This window comes from Hyalella azteca, unplaced genomic scaffold (genome assembly GCF_000764305.2).
Source record: "Hyalella azteca isolate HAZT.00-mixed unplaced genomic scaffold, Hazt_2.0.2 contig4783, whole genome shotgun sequence".
Taxonomy (NCBI): Eukaryota; Metazoa; Arthropoda; class Malacostraca; order Amphipoda; family Hyalellidae; genus Hyalella; species Hyalella azteca.
Genome location: NW_025934994.1, coordinates 158,868 through 179,018, shown reverse-complemented (window position 1 = coordinate 179,018; position 20,151 = coordinate 158,868). Strand labels below are relative to the sequence as shown.

Here is a 20,151-nt window from a genome sequence, read left to right as displayed (position 1 = left end):
ATAGAATAATTCCTTATTTTTGCCTCATTTCGTCAATAGGCATTCTGAATACTCATCTGAATACTCATCAGAATACTCATCTGAATACTCATCAGAATACTCATCTGAATACTCATCAGAATACTCATCTGAATACTCATCTGAATACTCATCAGAATACTCATCTGAATACTCATCTGAATACTCATCAGAATACTCATCTGAATACTCATCAGAATACTCATCTGAATACTCATCAGAATACTCATCAGAATACTCATCAGAATACTCATCTGAATACTCATCTGAATACTCATCTGAATACTCATCTGAACACTCATCGTACTAGTTTTATAATATTCATACTTCATACTTCTTGTGTAACATTCATACTTCTTGTATATAACATTCATACTTCAAACACTTCTTTGTCCCGTATGCAGCAGCTAAGAGCAGGCACTGCGCAATAGGCCGAGCTCTACAGCGGGGTGAAAGCCTGAAGTAGGCCTAAGCCGGCAGGCCTACAGGCCTCCCCACCCCCTCAACCGAAACTCTTTTTCAAAATCTAAATTCGTTCATCTAGTGGACGGCGGAAGGTAGCTTGTTTCTAGTGAATTACTACCGTAATCGTAAGTTATATCAAGTTCCCAAATTCAGGTTCTGTGCTAGCACTCTGGAAGTTTATGTACGTAAAATTTAACGGCTGATTTCACCACGAACAAATCTCAACACTACACGTCTTAAAATTCACGCATAATTTCCGTTGTTGTTTTTTTTTCGGTCTATGGCCGGTCAGACCGTTGTTGTTTTTTGGATGTTTTTCGGTCTTCGGTTTTGCGACCTTGTTTGCTTGACTGTTCGGTCTGGGATTAGATTTCCCAAAAAATAAAATGTCATTTCCAAGTGCCATTCTATTCCTGCATTTAAATTCTTCGGCCGAGACCGGTAGGCTTAGTTTGAATAGTTCTTCCTTATAGTCTGACAAATGAGATGTCAATTGACTTGTAAACTATATTAAAATTTGAAAAAATTCTTCTCAAATAACAGTTGTGCTCATTAAAGAAAATGGTTTTACCGTGCGTTAGAATTTTGTGAATAATTTGTCTTCTGAGGACAATTTTCTTTTCCCTTGTAGATTCAGTACCTACACTTATGGCACAAGTTGTCCAGGCATCGAATTTGAAACTTCAAAATGGCTTCGGACAATGGGTCATGTAGAAGACAATTCATTTCGGTCTTAACCTAGTATTTGATTCCCTAAAATAATCTATTCTTAACTTATTATCGATATTGATAAATGACATTTTAAAGAAAAGTAACATGGGTTCGATAGTTGATTATTGCTAAAAATGCTACGAAACCTTTGAAACCTTAGGAGCAATGATTTATTTATGTTTTACTTATTTATTTTTAATCATTTCTTAATTTTCATTTATGTATTATTAATATTTTTATATTCCTCTAGCCAGCATCGGTGGCACAGAAGAACGCTTTAATATATTAGGCCACAATAAAAGAAATATATCCGAAAAACATTAGTAAACAAAGAAATTCATTCATGCATTTCAACTGGGATTGCAATTCATTCCCGGTTGAGGTAAGGGGTGGACTTTGAAATTGCTTACGCACAAAGACATTCCATTTACAGATACAAGAAGCTGCTGGGATATAAATTTAGTAAATGAATTCACCGAAAATGAAACAATAGAAACTGATGCATTATTGTACAGATAACAATGCAGTAATTCTCAAAACTGATTCTCCTCTAATTCATGGATACGTAGTTTGAAGACATTTCTGAAGCCGGCAATGCACATGTCATGTTTCACGCCCCCGCTTTAGGAGACGCGGGAGATGTGTTCTAGCTCTATATTGTGGGGGAATTGGAGTGGGGGTTATACATAGTTTACTTTTGGGCTCGTGTGAACATAATTTCCCACTTGCAGTTCAACTCTGGTATTGGGAGCAGGGGTCATTGCTATGTTGAACTTTACCTGCAGTGCGGGGCACGTAGTTTCAGACAAATGGTTTCTAGTGTCAAGCACTTAGATCTTTATGTGATACCTTGTATTTAAAGTGTTGCGATATTATTGAGTTGCATCACAGGGAGTATTGGTTCTTTTTAATTCTGTCTAGTCTCCTATCTATGTATAAGCTGTTTCGTGTAATGGATTTTCGTTTCATGCAAATAGTTATATATTCATTTTCGAATTTCATTGACGCGTAAGACAGAAGAAAGTTTTCATTTCGGGGAATTCCAGATGCAAAAGTTATACAGTTGAAAAAGGATTTTATAACCCATGCATAAATACCTTGGATTTTAAACTATTCGATTTCTGTGTAGCTATCGATATTTTCGATCAAACAGCTTGGTACAAAACAGTCAATAAATACCTAACTCCACCCACCTAACTACGTGAAGAATATTTTCATAATGGAACACTCATTCTGCTTTATCACTTCACTTTTGTCCAAATAATTTCATGTGATGAAATGTGCGAGCCATTTTACAGGGTGCTGCACATGAAAAGCCGAAATTTCACGTGGTGGTGCAACTACCTAGATGCTTTCTCGTAGTACGTTGAAATATTAGTATTACACGAACGTCATAACTGCACGTAAAGTTCTATATTGATTTATTTTTCTTGGCAATTTTCTGTCCGTAGTTCCAATTATAATAACCACATGAGCAAAAAATTTCTCTTTGAGGCTTTGCGGCTTTGAATGCGCAGAAGCGTTGCCAGCTCAAGAGTAGTCAGTAGTCTCGTATATTCTGTGGTCAGCTGATCTAGTGAAACTTGCACAATGAGGTGGATGTACAAGGAAGAGAATCCTTTTGAGAAGCGGAAGGCCGAAGGAGAAAAAATAAGAAAGAAATATCCTGAGCGTGTACCTGTGAGTATACTACGCACATTTTTTTCTATTTATTGTTAAAACCTTCGTTGCCTCGCATTTATTGGTTGAAATTTCGATCAAGTGGTACAGTTTCAATAGTTGCGTCATGAATAATTGTTTACATTCATCTTGGCTTAGCAACTTTACGCGGTTACGGTGTTTCTTTATCTTTTGATAGAGAGAATATAGAAAAAACAATCACTTCTTGTTAGACTTGTTTCGACACCATCATAAGAATTGAGTTCATGAATAATCATTAATGCACAATGTTACAAATTGCTTATAGGTACTTTATTCCAATGCCATCCACACAAGACATTGATGACACGAATTTTTTATTTTCATCTCATAGACTGATAGATGCTTAGAGCCAATGGTCTGAACTCTGGAGGCCAAGCTAGCATAGAAACTGTTTCTTTACAGCTTACACTTGAAATCTCTCTGTCTGAATTGGACAATGGACATTAGACCTCATTTGAGGTCTAATGGCAAAAAATTTTGAGGCAATACTTAATTAGGTAATCAAACTTATTGAAGTATAGAATATAATTTCAGTAATTTATATTTGGATAGTTATTGAAAATTTTAAAATTTGAATGAACATTACTGTCATTAGAATTTTCATTGACTTTCTTGGCAACTTAGACATTAGCAATATTGAATATAATAAACTTTTATTCTGGAATACTGTTAAAGAGTAACAAGTGTAAAGTGAATTCTAAACATCCCAGGGGCCGTATTATCAAAACTTCGTAAGTACGCAAAATTGACTTACGAGTGGCATTGCTATGACAACATAATACTAACGGTCTAGTATGGAATATATCTACTTGGCGAGCCGCGACTGAATTTTTCGAGCCGTGGTTTTATGGATTTGCCAGCCGTGATTCCATTTCTATAGCAATGCGGATTGCGGAAGTTGAAAATTTTATGAAATGACATGTTTGCAAAGTGCAAACCGCGATTTTTTAATCAAACAAAAATTTATGACATTCGAGCTGCGAGATTTCATACCTACTGAAATTATATGATATTAGAGCCGCGATATTTCAGACAAAAATAGGACTTTTCCAGACTAGCTAACGGTGGTATTATAAAAACATTTGCGCGGGAAAAAAATTTAGGCTTTTAGCTGAGACTTGCGTACGAAAGTTTTGATAATGACAAAATTAGGGTGTATTTACGTACCACAGAACTTTTTTGTCGTAAGTACAAAAAGTTACAAAGTTTTGATAATCCGGCCCCAGCTCAATTGTGTACTTTTCCTCCTGACCACAGAGAGCTTTACCTTAGGATTTTTTTTTTCATGCAACAAAAAATGCATTCACCTGTTGGAAGTAGGAGTAGCACTAGTCCTTGCTTTTGATGATTTTAACTGGGGTCTGGGGCAACATTTTATGTTATAGTTTTATCAGTATTCAAACAGCAACTTTGTGATTTAATTGTCTTCAGAATTCATTTTCTTTTGGTGCAATTTCATGAACTATGTAATCATAAATTTTATCTAAATTGCCTGAATGCATAAATTGATTTTCTAAGTCTTCTATGTTGTTTGCCTATCTAACCTTTCTTTACAGTAATTGATAGTTTTGCGATAACATGCCACTTGCAAGTTGCAATCCAGCATTGTACATATATGGATTCAATCTTGCAGAAACCAAACTCATGAAAATTTTTTCATTTAATGTGGCGTGAATTAGACAACGTATTGCTTGTTATTTATTAATCTTCATGTATTTTATTATCTGGCTCATTGCTCATTTTTAAGTCTACATTATATGTATAGATCTTATAGTTCCATACTTTGAGTTAGCTGAATAAAAATGTCTTATCTTATTTTTTCTTTATGCATCTTCTTCTGTTTGGCACCATTTTCTACTTAGAGATGTTTGTCCTTTCTTCTAGCAGACCACTACTAATTTTTCTGTATGCAATATTGTACAGGACAGTTTCCTGCTAATAGTTTGTTTGCACTATACCTACCTAAAAACTTGGGCCATTGATGGGGTGACATGGATTGCTGACATATGAGAAAAGTAAACCCTATACACAAAGTTCTTGCCTTAGACAAATTGTTGATGGCTCTTGAAGAGAAGAATGGTCCAAATCACCCTGTCAGTGGTCCAATTCACCCTGTATTACAGTATTGCTTGATTTGTCTCCCAAGGAATGGGGGACCTAATTTTATCTATAATATTGACATAAGTGCTTGATGCTCTTCAGAAAACTTAGTACTTGTGAAGGTTTAGTCCTGTGGTTATTTTTTCTACACAGTGCAAAATCAGTCACTTCATAGAGTTCTGTCTTTTCACAACGTGAATGTTCATTGCTGCAATTTTTTTTCATTTTTAGATTGTTCCAAAGCATTTACCATGCATAGAAATTACCAGTCAGAGTCAAATGAACTCCCTGCTGAGTTGCCAATGGCATCAATGAGCTCCACAACTAGTGAACACCAGCCAGATGTTAACAATGGTGACAACAAGGCATTGTCACAAATTTCTAGCAAATTGGCCACTGCTATGGAAGAATGCAACACACAGGGCAGTGCTGGCTATTTTGTTCAGGGGCATTTTAAATCACACAATCCATTAGTAACTAGGCAAGTTTTGTCTGAAACTATGATGAAGTACGTGCCAAATCATGTTCCAGTGAGTATTGAAAGTATCTATTGCTAAAAACTGTCATGATATGGGTGATTGACTAGTCTTGTATTAATACATCATACATTAACTTCAAGATCTGTTGCTGACTTCATTCCTATCATCTATGAAAGTTAAAATAGCTATCAAATTTATTTGTCTTTGTAAGATCAAAGCTCTTATTCTGCTACACCCATGAGACCTGTACATACCAATTATGTTGTCTTTGGCCATCACATCAATTAATCAGCTATAAATATGATTTAAGCTTCCAAGCTGTGCCTGCCTATCAATGATTTATTCCTATCTAAATCCAATCAGTCACATCACTATTTGCTTGTTGCTATGGTACCAATATTTTTGTGTTTATATTATGTTGTATCATTTAATTATGAAAACATGCCTTTCTTTTATCTGTCTTTCCTGGTGACTTGTGTTTCAGTTCCTTGTTATGTGTGTTTCCTTATGGGTTTTCATTATCTTCTTTGGATGTCCAATGCTTACTCAAAATCTGCAAGTGATGCTTAGCCTACACTCGATAGGACATATTTTTAACAAAAATATTTTTACATCAAATAATTTGTCTATTTTTCTTTTTTTCCCAAAGTAACCTGAAATGTACTCCCAAGCAAAAATGAATTCAGAGAATAGTTACCCGTACAATAACTACCCAGGATTGCAATGTGAGCCTGAACATAGGTATTTCAGTCAAGAGAGGTCTCAATCATTGCCATTTCAACAACAGCATCCAGATCAACTGGCTACCGATTCTGCAGATGGACAGCACAAAGCATGTCCTTTATTTAGTGAGCTACCCTCATATGGTCCCACTCACTCATTCAAGCATGAGCAGTTACCATATCCTAATGATAAATGGCCTTATCTGTATTCAAAACCAGAAATTCCAAGCAAGCACCCAAAAAATCCTGATGTATCAGCATTCTATCCTCCCAATGAGGGAAAGGAGTCCATTAAACAAGAAGAAACTGATCAAGCCAAGGTAGAAAAAAAATATTTTCATGGAACAGCAGAAACTTTTGATGATATCCTAAAATCGTACTATGGGATGAAAAAAGACCATATACAAGACAGAATATCTTTGCAGAAAAGCAATCATACCCAGACTACTAAAGGAAGTCATTGGGAAGCAAGGTTGTGTGACCAAAATGTTGGAGCGCAATTCCAGGAAGGTCAGAAATATTTCCAACGTAAAGAAGCGGCTGGAGACAGCCATATTGCAAATGTTGGATTTGATTATCTGTGTGGAAATTGTCCTGGGAAGAGAGTTGAAGAACATGACAATTATGAGGCTGAGGAACACTATTATGAAGATGAGGCTGATGAACACTATTATCAAGATGATGCTGATGAACACTATTATCAAGAAGAGGCTGATGAACACTATTATCAAGAAGAGGCTGATGAACACTATTATCAAGATGATGCTGAAGAAGAATATGACCAACATGTGGATGTGGAGGAATGTGTTCAACATGAGGCTGTAGAAGAATGTGTTCAACATGTGGCTGTGGAGGAATGTGTTCATCATGCGGCTGTGGAAGATTGTGTTCAACATGTGGCTGTGGAAGAATGTGTTCAACATGTGGCTGTGGAAGAATGTGTTCAACTTGATGATGTAGCAGAATGTCTTCAACATGTGGCTGTAGGAGAATGTGTTCAACTTGCGGCTGTGGAAGAATGTGTTCAACATGAGGCTGTAGAAGAATGTCTTCAACTTGAGGCTGTGGAAGAATGTGTTCAACTCGAGGCTGTGGAAGAATGTGTTCAACATGAGGCTGTGGAAGAAAATGGCAAGGATAAAATTAAGGCAGGCTTCCAAATTGAGGATGAGCAAGTAAATGCTCAAGCCAATGCACAAAGCGATGCTCAAGAAAAGATTGTTGTTGATGGACTTGCTCATGAAGAACTTCAAACTGATAATGATTTTGGGCTTGGTAAATACTGTGAAATAATTGTTAATAAAGTATCGCAATTTACGAAGACTTTCATCAAACAAGAAGATATTGTGTGTAATGGTGCATTCAAATTAGAATCATCATTTAATGAGAGATTAAAACTCAGCTCAAAGGTTGTGAAGACATACCCTGACAGAGTACCTGTAAGTACAGAAATGATCCAGGACTGGAATTATTTGATTTATTATTTTAATTATTCAACACTCACTTCCACAGTTTCTGGATGTTTTGCATTTCTATAGTATATATAAGAGAAATGTACAGGTAATTATTTCTGACTTTGGAATAGCAATAGTGAAAATTTTAGAAATTTATATAGAACTTGTAAAATCTGTGCCATGAAATTACAACATATTTAAAAATCGTTTGGAAAGGGATTTGCAACTTTTTTGAACAGTTGCAATGTCCAAGTAGGAACAGAACATTTATATACTCATAGTTTTCAACTTTTGTTATGACACCGGTATAGGTACATAATATCATGACAGCATACATACGTAGTTTCTTATCATGTTATTGGATTGTGAGAGCTTTAAGACTGAGTCCAAATCATACTATTAATTTTTTCAAGTTTGGTCTTCTCAGAACCTTAATTTATGTACTGCTTCAGTTTTTTTTATTTTTAGATTGTTCCAAAGCATTTGCCATTCGTTGAAATTACCAGTCTCAGTCAAATGAACTCTGTGCTGAGTTGCCAATTGCATCAATGAGCTCCACAACTAGTAAACACCAGCCAGATGTTATCAATGGTGAAAACAAGGCCTTGCAGTGTTATGGAGTTTTTAATGCAACTGATGAGGTGCGCTCAAATTTCTAGCAAACTGGCCGCTGCTATGAAAAATTGCAATACACACAGCAATTCAGGTTATTTTGTTGAAGTGCATCTTATAGGGTATCTTAACTAATACAATAATACGTACTAGTTATTGAAACTCAACTCCTATGTTGTGATGGCAATCCCTAATAGAATTCATGTAGGTATAGAAGGGTTGCACAATTGTGTCAGCTACACCAGTTAATTGCCACTCCCTACTACACCATCTTTAAATCTGTCATGCCTTCTCACAAAGTTGTTTGAATACAGATTATTGAATTCAGAATATAAATGCATTTAGTTTGTTGGCACTTGCTCTATTTGTGATTTCCAACAGCTGTATGGACATGGATATCTTTATTCTGCATTAGATGTCCAGGTTTTCACAAACGCAAACTTGGTTTGTGTGGTGTTACACATTGTTTGCTGGAGAGTATGTCTGGGTTTGTAGCTTTCTTCTTATCTGTCATCTTCATACTCGCAAGTCAGTTTCTGGCATTTTTTTGGCACATTTCTTCATCTGTGGAAAAAAAGCACTATCATGCTCATCATGTCCGTCTGCTGGCGGACTTGAGAAAATGCGCTCTGTCGAATTTATGAAAAATCTCTTAATGTTTTCTACCTTTGCTGGAACCTTCATTGTCAGTGAGGAATCCACTTCTATATTCCCTAGGGAGTTGAAAAACGGAGAGAAATAACTAATTCTTTGGAGTTCTGTGGCTTTTGCTTGCTCCCTGAGCTTGATGCTCCTTCTGTACCACTGGCTACTTTAGCAGAAACCATGTTCTCTTTCTGCTTCTTTTTTTTCCAGCAATATGTCAGTTTCCCATTGCTTCAATCCACCAATTTACCTTTTACCCCTATAAGATCTTACCTCTGCCCTCTGTCTGCACTTGTATTCCTGTGTCTCAGAAAGTTCTTTAACGGTGTCCTAAAGCTTTGCTCACTCTGCAGGTGATCGTGGAGCGTGCTGCCCGGTCTCGCATTGGTGACCTGGACAAGAAGAAATATCTGGTGCCCAGCGACCTCACCGTTGGTCAGTTTTATTTCCTCATCCGCAAGCGTGTCCACCTTAAGCCTGAAGAAGCTCTCTTCTTCTTTGTCAACAACGTCATACCTCCCACCTCCTCCACCATGGGGGCTCTCTACCAGGTATGTTAGGTATCATCTATATCTGGCGGTCAAGGTACCGTCACCATTCCTTTTTATGAAAAATTTCTTTTGACCTAGGAAGTTCTCGCATAGTATTTTTAATGAAAGGTTTGATGTCGGTAGGTAGTTTTAGTTGCCTGTTATTGAGTGGAGGTTCTTCCTGCCAAATAGTACCTATTTAATGCTCAGTGTCTGTCATGAGGAAACACTGACTGACGTAACCTTAGGTTTGTCAATGCTTCTCTAGCAGATGCAGTTTGGAATGTGACCGTTCAGAATAGAGTATTCGATGTTAGAATGGCAAATATGGTACCGGTACTAGTATTAAAGATGTGAAAAATGGTTGACTTTTAAGGTTCTTGATAAAATTGAAGTAAATCAGGAAAATAATTAATATAAATCAGTTGTGTATCCTTGACAACTAACTAATTAGTATATCAAGATCCTATCGAGTCGGATCAAACAGAAAGTTGAATTCATTGCAAAAAAACTGGGATTCCGAACTGAGATCAAGTAGGTAGATATTACAGAGCAGCCCAAGATTCAGCAATACGTTGTGGCAATCAAGGCGAGGATAATGCATTAGTGAATAGTGTAACTGGATATTAGAAAAATAGAGACAAATCCCGATTTTTTTTTTGCTCAGGAGAATCCTCCACTAAAAAGCATTTGATCAGAATTGTAGCTGCTCAATGATAGTTATTTTAATGTCATTTAATATTCTCAACATTTCAATTTCAGAAATCATTTTTCCTTAATCTTCTTTCCATATTATAATACAATGGTTCCATCTTCCAGTCCATGTTCGAATAAATTTCACTTACAACATCTCATAATATATAATCAACTGTTGGTAAACCTCTCTGAATAAATGGTCATATATATCTACAGGCCAGCGTCGTGTCGATTAATTAGTTGCGTAGCGGAGGTTGTAGCACCTACTACTTCTGTGACTACGATACAAGCGAGATAATTCTTAAATTGCTACAGGCTAAAATATACATACGATAATAACAACTGAATCCTATAAACACACACAAAGATTATAGCACTAGGCTAAAATCTATGACACTAAATTCAAATATCAACATACAAGGCAATTATTGAACCAGGCTAAAACTTGTGACAATAAGAACTAATAATAAATACTAACACACGTAACGATGATATAACTACAATTTCTTGTTCAAAGCTTCAGGTAATTTAAATTTTTATATTCTATTATTGTCAAGCTTTCTCTTGAACTCTGGAAATGAACTCTAATGAACTCTAAATGAACTCTATTTCTCTATGAACTCTGGAAATAGTCTTATTTTGTTCTCATTTGTCCTGACATTACAAGCTGTTCACATACTGACTTGTAACCGACATGTTTGTGTCGTGCAGGAGCACAAGGAGGAGGACAACTTCTTGTACATCGCCTACAGCGACGAGAGTGTTTACGGCGGCTGCTCCTACCTCTATTAGTTATGAATTATAGCTGCGGTACCCATGCTGCTCAGTGACTGGGGTCAACGAGCCAGTCAATGGCTACAGGAAGAACAAGGGCTACGCGGATATATTCTACCAATTATTCCTAACTCGGTGATCCACTCGTACAGCAGCCTACGTCTGACATGCGGCGTTCTATCATCACAATGTTACCAACATCATTACATTATTTTTAACAATACGGTATTTATAATGTTTATCGGCTAATCCAACACCGTTATAAAGGAAACGCCCATCATCTCCGCTCAGCCCATCAAATATAAAATATAATTCGCATTACTTTTATGCTTCCAGTAAATGCGAAATTTTATTCTTTATTTGTCTTCAACAATTCCCACTTGCAAGATAGAGAATTGTTATATTCAATATTGCGTTTTTATAACAGTAAATCAAATGTGGAAAGACGCCAACAATCTTGAGTGCCCGGTTATTGTTCGGAGCTCGTAATATTGAAGCGGAGCTCGAGGCATAGCAGTGGCTTGTGATATATGTTAAGAATGCCGCTTTTCTGCACAGTCTGTGTCTGAGATTCTTTTAGCACTCTAAACTGCTTATTCTGTTACGACTCTAATGCGAAACCTCTGGCGTGATGCTGATATAATTTCTTAGGTAGCTACTCCCAGTATGACAGCTTCTGTGTACTTGGGTTCAGTGTCTCTCAACAAGTGTAACTTGTAACAAATTTCTTTCAAATTGTTTCTCGAAAATGTATCCGGTTTTGTCTTCCTTGTGTATGATGACATGGCTGAATAGATATTCGGTCGCGCGTCTGCCTCCTGTTAAATTCTCTTGCCATTCGGCTGACGTTCTTCCCATTTTTATTGCATTTTCACTCCTGAAAAATATGATAGAGTTTTTCTTTAAGAACAAAGTCATCCAACCTTTGCATTTGACGACTGATTAATCGAATTTATCAAAAACTTGCTGAGAAAGGAAAAAAATCGTGTCTGTCCAGAATATCGTGCTTGGAAAAGGTTTTTAGTTCATATGTAATAGTGAGGGAAAGATCCCACGTACCTTCGTAACCGTGTGGGGTGCTTGAAATCTATATTCAAAAAATGAACCGCCTCTTTATCTTCATTTGCTTGTCAGGAATTTTATTGTACTGTTTAACGAGTCGGCACTTGTCCGACATTAGCTTTAATTCAAAGGACGCAGTGGTAGCCTATCGGGGATTTTTTTATGTTAATGTTACTGCCTTGACTTCTCGGAAATAGCGACTCGCTGATATTCTTAACTCGGTGACTTCATAATAGTTCATTTTGGTCCACAGTTTTGGTCCCGTTACTTCAAATCTCCAAAACCGGCTACTTCTTCAATGTGAATGCGGTTAAATTTTACATGTCGAATATCCCTGTCATGCATTTACAGATTTATTATTCACACGGTGCACCTCGAGGCACGTGTGTAAGGGATAGCTATTCACGGTACGTGTTCACGGATTCGCATAACTCGGCTTAGCGCTCACTGGAGTGAGGTTGGCGGCACTTGTATTCTATTTATAATGCTTGGGTGTAGTCACCACGTAGATCTTATTATTCTTGACATTAAGGATCATATTACATTTAGCAACTTTTTTGTGCATTAGAATAGCAAGGATTCCTTTAGCGTTTCGAGTTCAGTCGTATACCGTACTATTCACTTGTTGCTTCTTATTTCTTCTCCAGCTTTATATTATCATACCATGTTTGTGGATATCGTAGACGTGCAAATAAATGTCGTTCCCGACTACTGAATGTTTCAGATTCATTCTTAGGTCCCGCCTACAGATTTAAGAGATTCGAAGTTTTAAGGTAATTCACTACATTCTCCGATCCATAGTCAAAAGATTTATTATCTATTCGCAATCTCGATTCCTAAATGGTAATTTTGATGTTGCCGCTGGAGTCAAGTCATGCCGGCATTTCCTGCTGATGACACTGCTTTGGCTTGATGCTGCTATGCAAGACTTGGATGTGAACACGCGGCTCTTGAAGACATTGGGGAATCAAAATTATTTTCATGAACTGTGCGCATTCGCGAACATCATAGAAAATGACGCACGTTCATTCAGGCGGATTACTCAGTTTTTCTAAATTATGTTTCCCTAAATTATACCTAAACCAATTCTCTACGCCTCTGTGGGGACTTCACACAATATTGTTCCCTAGAATTGGATGTTCATAATTGAATCTAAATTAATTATTTCGCTAGAGAAGTAATACCAAAGTCAATTAAGTGGCTGTCGAGATTTATTTTTAAAATTTCCCGTAAACTGGATCTGAAAAAAATTGACAATAGTTTCATTGGTTTGTTGAACCAAACTAAATTAAACATTAACAACCAAAGTTGTGTTGTGCTATCTCCATGCATGTGTTGCACACTTATTTCCTTTTTATTTAAGTCAGAGTTGCATATAATTAATTCACTGTCATCACACATTGCATCTCAAGCATGGAACTTCTCGCAAAGCTTGGCGACTGACGAGTGCAAGCTAGAGTTTACCACACCATCTACATCGTTATTTTAAATAACGGATTTCAGGTAGATCATTTGCTCCACAAGAGTTCGAATGTTGAATTCAAGCTAAAGTACTATTAGCCTCGCATACCTGCAGAAATTGTCTTTGTCGAGTCATCTTGACATGTCAATTATTGGGCCAATTACTTTTTTTGTGATATAATTGCTATTATAATATTCGGGAATTTGCGTTTGCTCATGATCTTCGTTCTGGATAACGCTGTCATGGTATCTTGTTTCAATAAATTGACATAGACATACCAGTTGTACTTCATTCCTCTTGCTCTTGACTCGAGCGTTTTGATGAGTTCGGTGGTTGAGAAAAATTGCAGTTGGGAAAAATCTATTTTTAGTGCTGATGGAACATTCTCATTGTAAGTCATTAGTCCTTGAAAATGCTAAATCTTCGATACTATCAGCAAAAAGTACAGTACTAAACATAATTTGTAATTATCGCGGTTATAAATTCTGGCACCTAGAATGCGACAATGTGACTTCTGACGCTTTTCTGTACTTTACGTCGCTTTGTGATCAACTACACTTGGCTACCCGACAAATTTCTCACTCTGGCCTTTCTGAACCTCGTAAAAACGAAGAATTAATACGGACAAAAAATTGAAAAGCCGTTACACTTCTAAGTCATTAGGAGGCTAAAGCAATGAAAACAAACTAACAAACCATAAGACTAAGGTTTAACTGAGCTGTTTATTATGAAATAAAACAAGGAGGTGAACGAATTGCGATGCACCATTACCGAACAGCCCCAGATCGGCAAACAGAAACTTTCTTTTCGAAAAGCTTTAGCACATGCAGGCATGAAATACAATTGAGACGATCTTCAGGCTTGAAACAATCTAGTGTCATTCACAGCCCTGAGAAATATCAATATGAACCATTCCTATACAGCAAAAATTCGAAATATCCGTAAAACTCTACTACTAGCATCATTACTTGTGTACTATATTTTATTACTACAACAAGTCCTGGAAGTGCTTGAGTGCATAGAATAATTAAATTGTTTTTGTCCTATTAGAAACAAAGTGTTGTGATACCCAGATGTGATTTGGATTAACAGCTAACCATAAGTTTCCAGAAATACATTTAATGATACACCGAAGACACGCCACAGCCAAAAATTCGCTTCTATTAGGTACTCCGTGAACATGCCTCGACCACGAGCAATACGGGGAGAGCATTCGTGACCAATCACCAGTAACACCAAAAAATATAACTCAATACCCGCTGCAGTGAGTGACAGAGAGCGCATTTTCTCGTCGACGAAAACGTGAAGTCACGGACGGACAGACAGACGGACATGGTGAGCACAACAGTGCATTTTTCCATAAATGAGAAATTCGCTAAAAAGAACCTCGGAGAATAAAATTTTTCTTGTTTAAATGGAATGTATTATTTATTATTCAAATCTATTTTGTATGTTTTTTGTCTTGATCTGACAATCGGACTTGTGCCGCGCGTCGAGAGTGTCAATTTTTATTGCATTAGAAGGTGCTTTTCTTCTGAGGTTCAAAATTTAGAATTTATGTTGACATGATCTGTAAACTCCAGACCGCAGGATTTGCACGTCAATATTTGATCTGGTCAGAGTTGAAGAGAAAGCGAAAGCTTTGGCGTCTTGTTATTGCATAAGAATATTGGCATAATGTAGCTTGAGGCGAAGAAGGTTCTACGGACGATCTTTGAATGCGATCCGCTCGCTTCTTCGAATAAATTTTAGAGAAACTTTCCCATTGCGTTTTTTTTTGGGGGGGGGGGGGTGTTGAAGAATGGGATAAATTTTAAATCGTGATGCTCAAGTACTATTATCCATTAGATAATATTCAGCAAGCTCTCATTTGGCATCTTGTGAATGGCAAAACAAAGCTTGAAAAATAAAATTTCTCTTTGTAGTAAAACCGAATTATGCAAAAAAGCAGGTATTACAAAACACGACTAAAAAGTTTTTATCTTACGGACCTAGAGAGAAATAGATGCGGCTGCTCCCGTATGGTGAATGAACGCAAAATTAGTATTAGATATTTTGAAGCGTAAAAGTGTTACTGAATAAAGAAAGCAGTCGAATCCCCTGAAATAATGATTGTAATTATAAGTCATTGGATCTGAACTCTCAGGAAATAATTGTAGGATCAAAACTTTCACAAGTCGTGTACGATATGGTGCTGGGAGACTACCTCTTTATCTCTGTATCTCGAACGGCCATGAAAAGGTTCCAATTGAGATAAAACACTGAGTAGTCACATAGCATAGCATAGCATAGCATGAATCGACGCAGATGATTAGGCCGACGAGGGCCTGTCGTCGAGTCTCGTCGTCTTGCATTCAAACAAACTGCTAAAAAATGGCCACGTGGCCACGTCAAGTAAAAAAATTTCGCAACGTGCGCTCCCTAAGAGCGCCCAGTCCGATTGTCCAGTGGTCGCACTCTGGTGGGAGGCTCCTCCACACTGAACATATAACTACGCATAACTGAGTCAAGTCGATTCTTGAAGGCGTTACAATGTATTCAGTAAAAAAGTGAATATATTCTGTACAATTGCGTTGTGCTGGGTGGTAGTCCTTACCAGCGCGTAACTATAACATGAAATGAATAAAATCCTGAAAGTATAGAAAACCTAAATTGCGGAACGGAAAAGTCTAAAAAATATAACTCGGTACTCACTGCAGTGAGTGACAGAGAGCGCATTTTCTCGTCGACGAAAACTTGAGGTCACGGACCGACGGACAGACAGACAGAGAGACGGACGGACATGACTAGCACAATAGTGCATTTTTTCCATAAATGAGAAAATGCGCTAAAAAGAATGGAAAATTCGTGGCTAAGAAATATGAATAAATTTTTACTATTCCCTAACAATGGCGAATAAACGACAAAGTGGAAATATATATTTCATTTCAGATGTAAGCAGCGACCTCCGTCACGCTTTAATTTTGAGACATTAAAGATTGTAACTGAGTAGCTCATTCGGCCTGTTTGAAATCATTTCACTATGGAAATTAGAATGTTCTGGGCTCAATTATCAAGCTCAAATACTGGCTGAAAAATAAAAACATGCGAGCATCAACCAGTCTGCCTCTAAACCATTTCATTTGACTTGGTTTGAATGGATATCATTAATGTTTTCTCGGTTTTTATGATCAAATTGAGATTTAATTTACGTATAAACTGTTCTACTCGCTATGTGTTTAAACAAATAAAAAATATGCTCAGATAACTTTATATATTAAGTTGTGCGACATCATCTATTTTCTAGCCGTCTGCTCTCGCTAGTCCACCGCGGCCAGTCGCGAGATGTGTGTAATTTTCGACAGCGACAAACAAAAGTTTCCGGGCAGTCGCGGGGCATTTCTTTGCTTCTGACACGCGCGTGACAGCAACTTTATGTGGAGAAAGTGGATATAAAGTTCCGTGGTGTCGCACGGTGCAAGTCAGTCGAAACAGACACGTTGTTGCCACCGTTCATTCATGTGCAAGCTGGGGGGGCATTACTGGCGAAATGGTGGGTAGAGGTTATTTCTCATTATATATTGAATAACTGGCATTACCTGCAGAATTTATTAGTGAGTTAAAAGTTATCCTTCCGTAATCTACACAATTTTCTTCGTATATCGGAGCAGTGTTCCCGACTTGTACAATTTATACCAATGCGAAGTAATTATCATTAGTGATAATTATCATTGCTTCAAACTTAATTTTTATATGCATCATCGGTGCAAAAAACATGAGCATAATTTTCGTTCTAAAGTCTGGTTCCCAAACCTTTCCCTAAACAAAGATTTCCGAACCTTTGGGATTTTCAAATCTGTAGCTTTTCTGATTTTCGAACTCTATCATTTAATCCTCCCGGGATTCGATTCCACACGAGTCTACAATTCAACTTAATTTTAATAATTATTTCTTGACATTTCTGACGGATAAAAATTCTAAAACACATTTCAACTTTTTTCTACTAATTTTTCAACAGTCCATGCAAATTTCTCCACAGATGACGCTTCTCCCGAAATATTCTATAGGACAGTTTGTCTTAATAACTTCACTGCTGCTGGGTTCGCTTGGCGATCCTATTTTTTTCTACGGACGCGGAGGACAAGAAATCAACAGGAAAAGGTCTTTCCATCACCCCTTTGGACCCAGATCCCCTCCTCCCCCTCCTAACAGACCACATCCAAACAGAGTGCCTTGCCTTCCCAACTACATTCATAAGACAAAATACATCACAAAAACGGTGAGGAAATTTGAAAATTTATCAATTTTTTTATTAATAATGTTTTTTTTGCAAGTTGTCCACCTAGCAAGTTTTAGTGAGGACATTTTTCATTTCATTACATGTAGCTTTGATTTGAGAGCCGAATCATCATTAATATCTTTCCGGTGCTGTGCTCAGGTTCTAACTTTACTTAATTTAATTTTTTACATTTTTTAAATTCCAAATTTATACTAACGTATAAATTTATTATAAATAAATCGCAATTTCTACGAAGGTATAAATTGCGACATAAAATTTATGTACCACCTTTTTAACGCATTTTCTCGTTTATGGAAAAAATTCACTATTGTGCTCGCCATGTCCGGTTGTCTGTCCGTCTGTCCGTCCGTCTGTCCGTGACCTCAAGTTTTCGTCAACGAAAAAATGCGCTCTCTGTCACTCACTGCAGTGAGTACTGAGTTATATTTTTTCAAATAGTGCGTTATCCTGGATAATATTTCCTTATCGTGTAAAGCATGTTGTAATCAGTGCAAATTTAAAATAGGAACGGACATGAAAGTGAACTTTATAGGATTCTTAGGTTTATTTCACAGTGTGTGATATACGTAATACAATAGTTTTTTTTAAATTTCAGACCTCGCTATACAAAACTATTTACGAAACGGAGTTCTTCCCCAAAACCGTTTTTGACACAAGTTTCAAGACATTTGGCTTTGACTTTGACCCCTCGACGGTGACAACCACGTCCACCAGCACCATAGTTAGCACCCGCGTGGAACCCGTTTACATAACCACCACCGAGTTCGAGTCAACCTCAATCACTTCGACAGTTACTCAACTGATCTACGACACGAAACACCTCATCAATTCCTTGCAACACACCAGATTTACTCCAGAAATTATCACCAAAACTATAATTCAAGACGTGTTCCACACGGACATCGAGACTGTGTTTAGTAGTCGCACAGTTACCGTCACACGCACGGAGACCGCCATCAACACTGATTGTCCTGGTCTGCCATCGTCTTCTGATAGTCAATTTTTGAGCAACACTTTTGATTCGAGGGCCAGGCTCAATAGGGAGCTCCTAAAAGCCAGTCTGTTTACTGCTCCTGTCGCGCCGGACTTGTACGAAGATATTAAACTGTCCAATTCAAGGCCTAAAACTACTTACACTGGACTTCTCCCTCCGAGCAACAACGACGTTTTCAGCAGCTCCTATAGAGATGCAGCAAATTACTTCAACCCTCTTGATCCTTTGCAGCAACAGGTATCGTCCCTCTATGGTAGTTCCAATGTGGGTTCCCAAAGCAACCCCTTCATTCATCCTGATAATAAACTATTCAACAGCTTTGGTACTTCCCATCTCAATGCACAACCTCTCCAAAATTATCTGGTTCATGCAGACTATTCATCTCGGTATCAGAATGTCGTAAAGCCTCCACCCGTCTTACCAGAGAAAGACAAGCCGTTCTACGACCATCCCGACGACTACACACAGTTCACTCAGAAAGACATAAAGTTTACACCCTCCCGCCCTGATCCAACAAGCATATCTGACATCATCGGCCACCCGTCCGATAGCGAAGAAACTCAAGAAGATCATTCATATGGAGTCCGCCAACAAAAACTTCTGTCACAGGGAGATTCTCTTTATGGAATAAAATCCACATACCGTCCCACAGGGCAGAAGCCGAGTTATACACCAGAAGACACTCATTACATCGGTGAAAATCCTGACACGGGAGAAGACATCCACATAAGAGAAATTCTAAAAGGCGTGAAAGGAGGAGAAATCCACGAGGAAATTCATAACCATGGTTTGGTTGAGCCCCGTTTTATTCCTCACTCACCAGAGTTGACCCATTTCAGAACTCAGAACTCAAAGTACTCCAATTCCTACCATGAAGGCCCCCCAGTGTACGTAGTCAGAAATCAAGAGGTACGTAACTCGCACGATTATGATTCAGGTATGAGAGCTCAAAGTTATCTTAAGTCACTTCCTAATGAGGATTCAAAACATATCCATCCTTTAATTCCTCAGGAAATTGAATATAGTGGCCTTGTTAAGTCTTCCTCTGAATCAGCTACCGGTAATCCAAAGGCAGTTGAATTTAGTGGCTTTGCTAAGTCTTCCACTGAATCAGCTATCGTTAATCCAAAGGAAGTTGAATATAGTGGCCTTGCTAGGTCTTCCTCTGCATCCGCTAACGGTCAAATTTATCTCAATCCCTCTTCATCCAAATCAGATTCATCATACCAACACCGCATCATGATTCATCAACCTGCAACTCGCACTTCACGGACTCTCTTCCGGTCAGAAATGACCCGACCAAAGGTAGTTGATGTTGACCAACAGGACCGGTCTCTGCCAGGCAGCTACGGTGCTCACTCCATGCCTATTGTCATCAACCTGAACGGTTCGCAAATCTTAGATATGTTCAAGAACACCAGCGCAAATACGTTCACTCCATCCAAAT

General features: G+C 37.8%; 2 protein-coding genes across 4 annotated transcripts; both read left to right on the top strand.

Annotated features, from left to right (window-relative positions):
* Positions 1–2,539: 2,539 nt before the first annotated feature.
* LOC108677815 (gamma-aminobutyric acid receptor-associated protein) lies at positions 2,540–13,708 on the top strand. Of its 3 annotated transcripts, none has more exons than XM_018166103.2 (3): positions 2,540–2,874; positions 9,261–9,458; positions 10,845–13,708. In XM_018166103.2, exons 1-3 carry the CDS (start codon positions 2,785–2,787, stop codon positions 10,923–10,925), a joined length of 369 nt encoding a protein of 122 aa, XP_018021592.1. In that variant the 5' UTR covers positions 2,540–2,784; the 3' UTR covers positions 10,926–13,708. The 3 variants fall into 3 exon arrangements, with proteins under 3 accessions (XP_018021592.1, XP_047736118.1, XP_047736117.1); XM_047880162.1 differs by lacking the exon at positions 2,540–2,874 and adding an exon at positions 5,220–5,525; XM_047880161.1 differs by lacking the exon at positions 2,540–2,874 and adding an exon at positions 6,104–7,635.
* A 3,206-nt stretch (positions 13,709–16,914) lies between these two features.
* LOC125177778 lies at positions 16,915–20,018 on the top strand. Its single transcript, XM_047880164.1, has 4 exons — positions 16,915–16,963; positions 17,450–17,689; positions 18,306–19,613; positions 19,921–20,018. The coding sequence occupies exons 1-4, from the start codon at positions 16,961–16,963 to the stop codon at positions 19,945–19,947; spliced, it is 1,578 nt and encodes a 525-aa protein (XP_047736120.1). The 5' UTR covers positions 16,915–16,960; the 3' UTR covers positions 19,948–20,018.
* The last annotated feature ends 133 nt before the right edge of the window (positions 20,019–20,151 follow it).

Excerpts from the sequence above, each read along its gene's own strand:
- LOC125177778 (XM_047880164.1), top strand. Across the intron at positions 17,690-18,305 it reads CAAAATACATCACAAAAACG|ACCTCGCTATACAAAACTAT; the intron begins GTGAGGAAATTT and ends TTTAAATTTCAG. Across the intron at positions 19,614-19,920 it reads ACGTAGTCAGAAATCAAGAG|ATTCATCATACCAACACCGC; the intron begins GTACGTAACTCG and ends CATCCAAATCAG.
- LOC108677815 (XM_047880161.1), top strand. The coding sequence starts at position 6,133 with ATGTACTCCCAAGCAAAAATGAATTCAGAGAATAGTTACCCGTACAAT. Across the intron at positions 7,636-9,260 it reads CATACCCTGACAGAGTACCT|GTGATCGTGGAGCGTGCTGC; the intron begins GTAAGTACAGAA and ends CTCACTCTGCAG. Across the intron at positions 9,459-10,844 it reads CCATGGGGGCTCTCTACCAG|GAGCACAAGGAGGAGGACAA; the intron begins GTATGTTAGGTA and ends TGTGTCGTGCAG.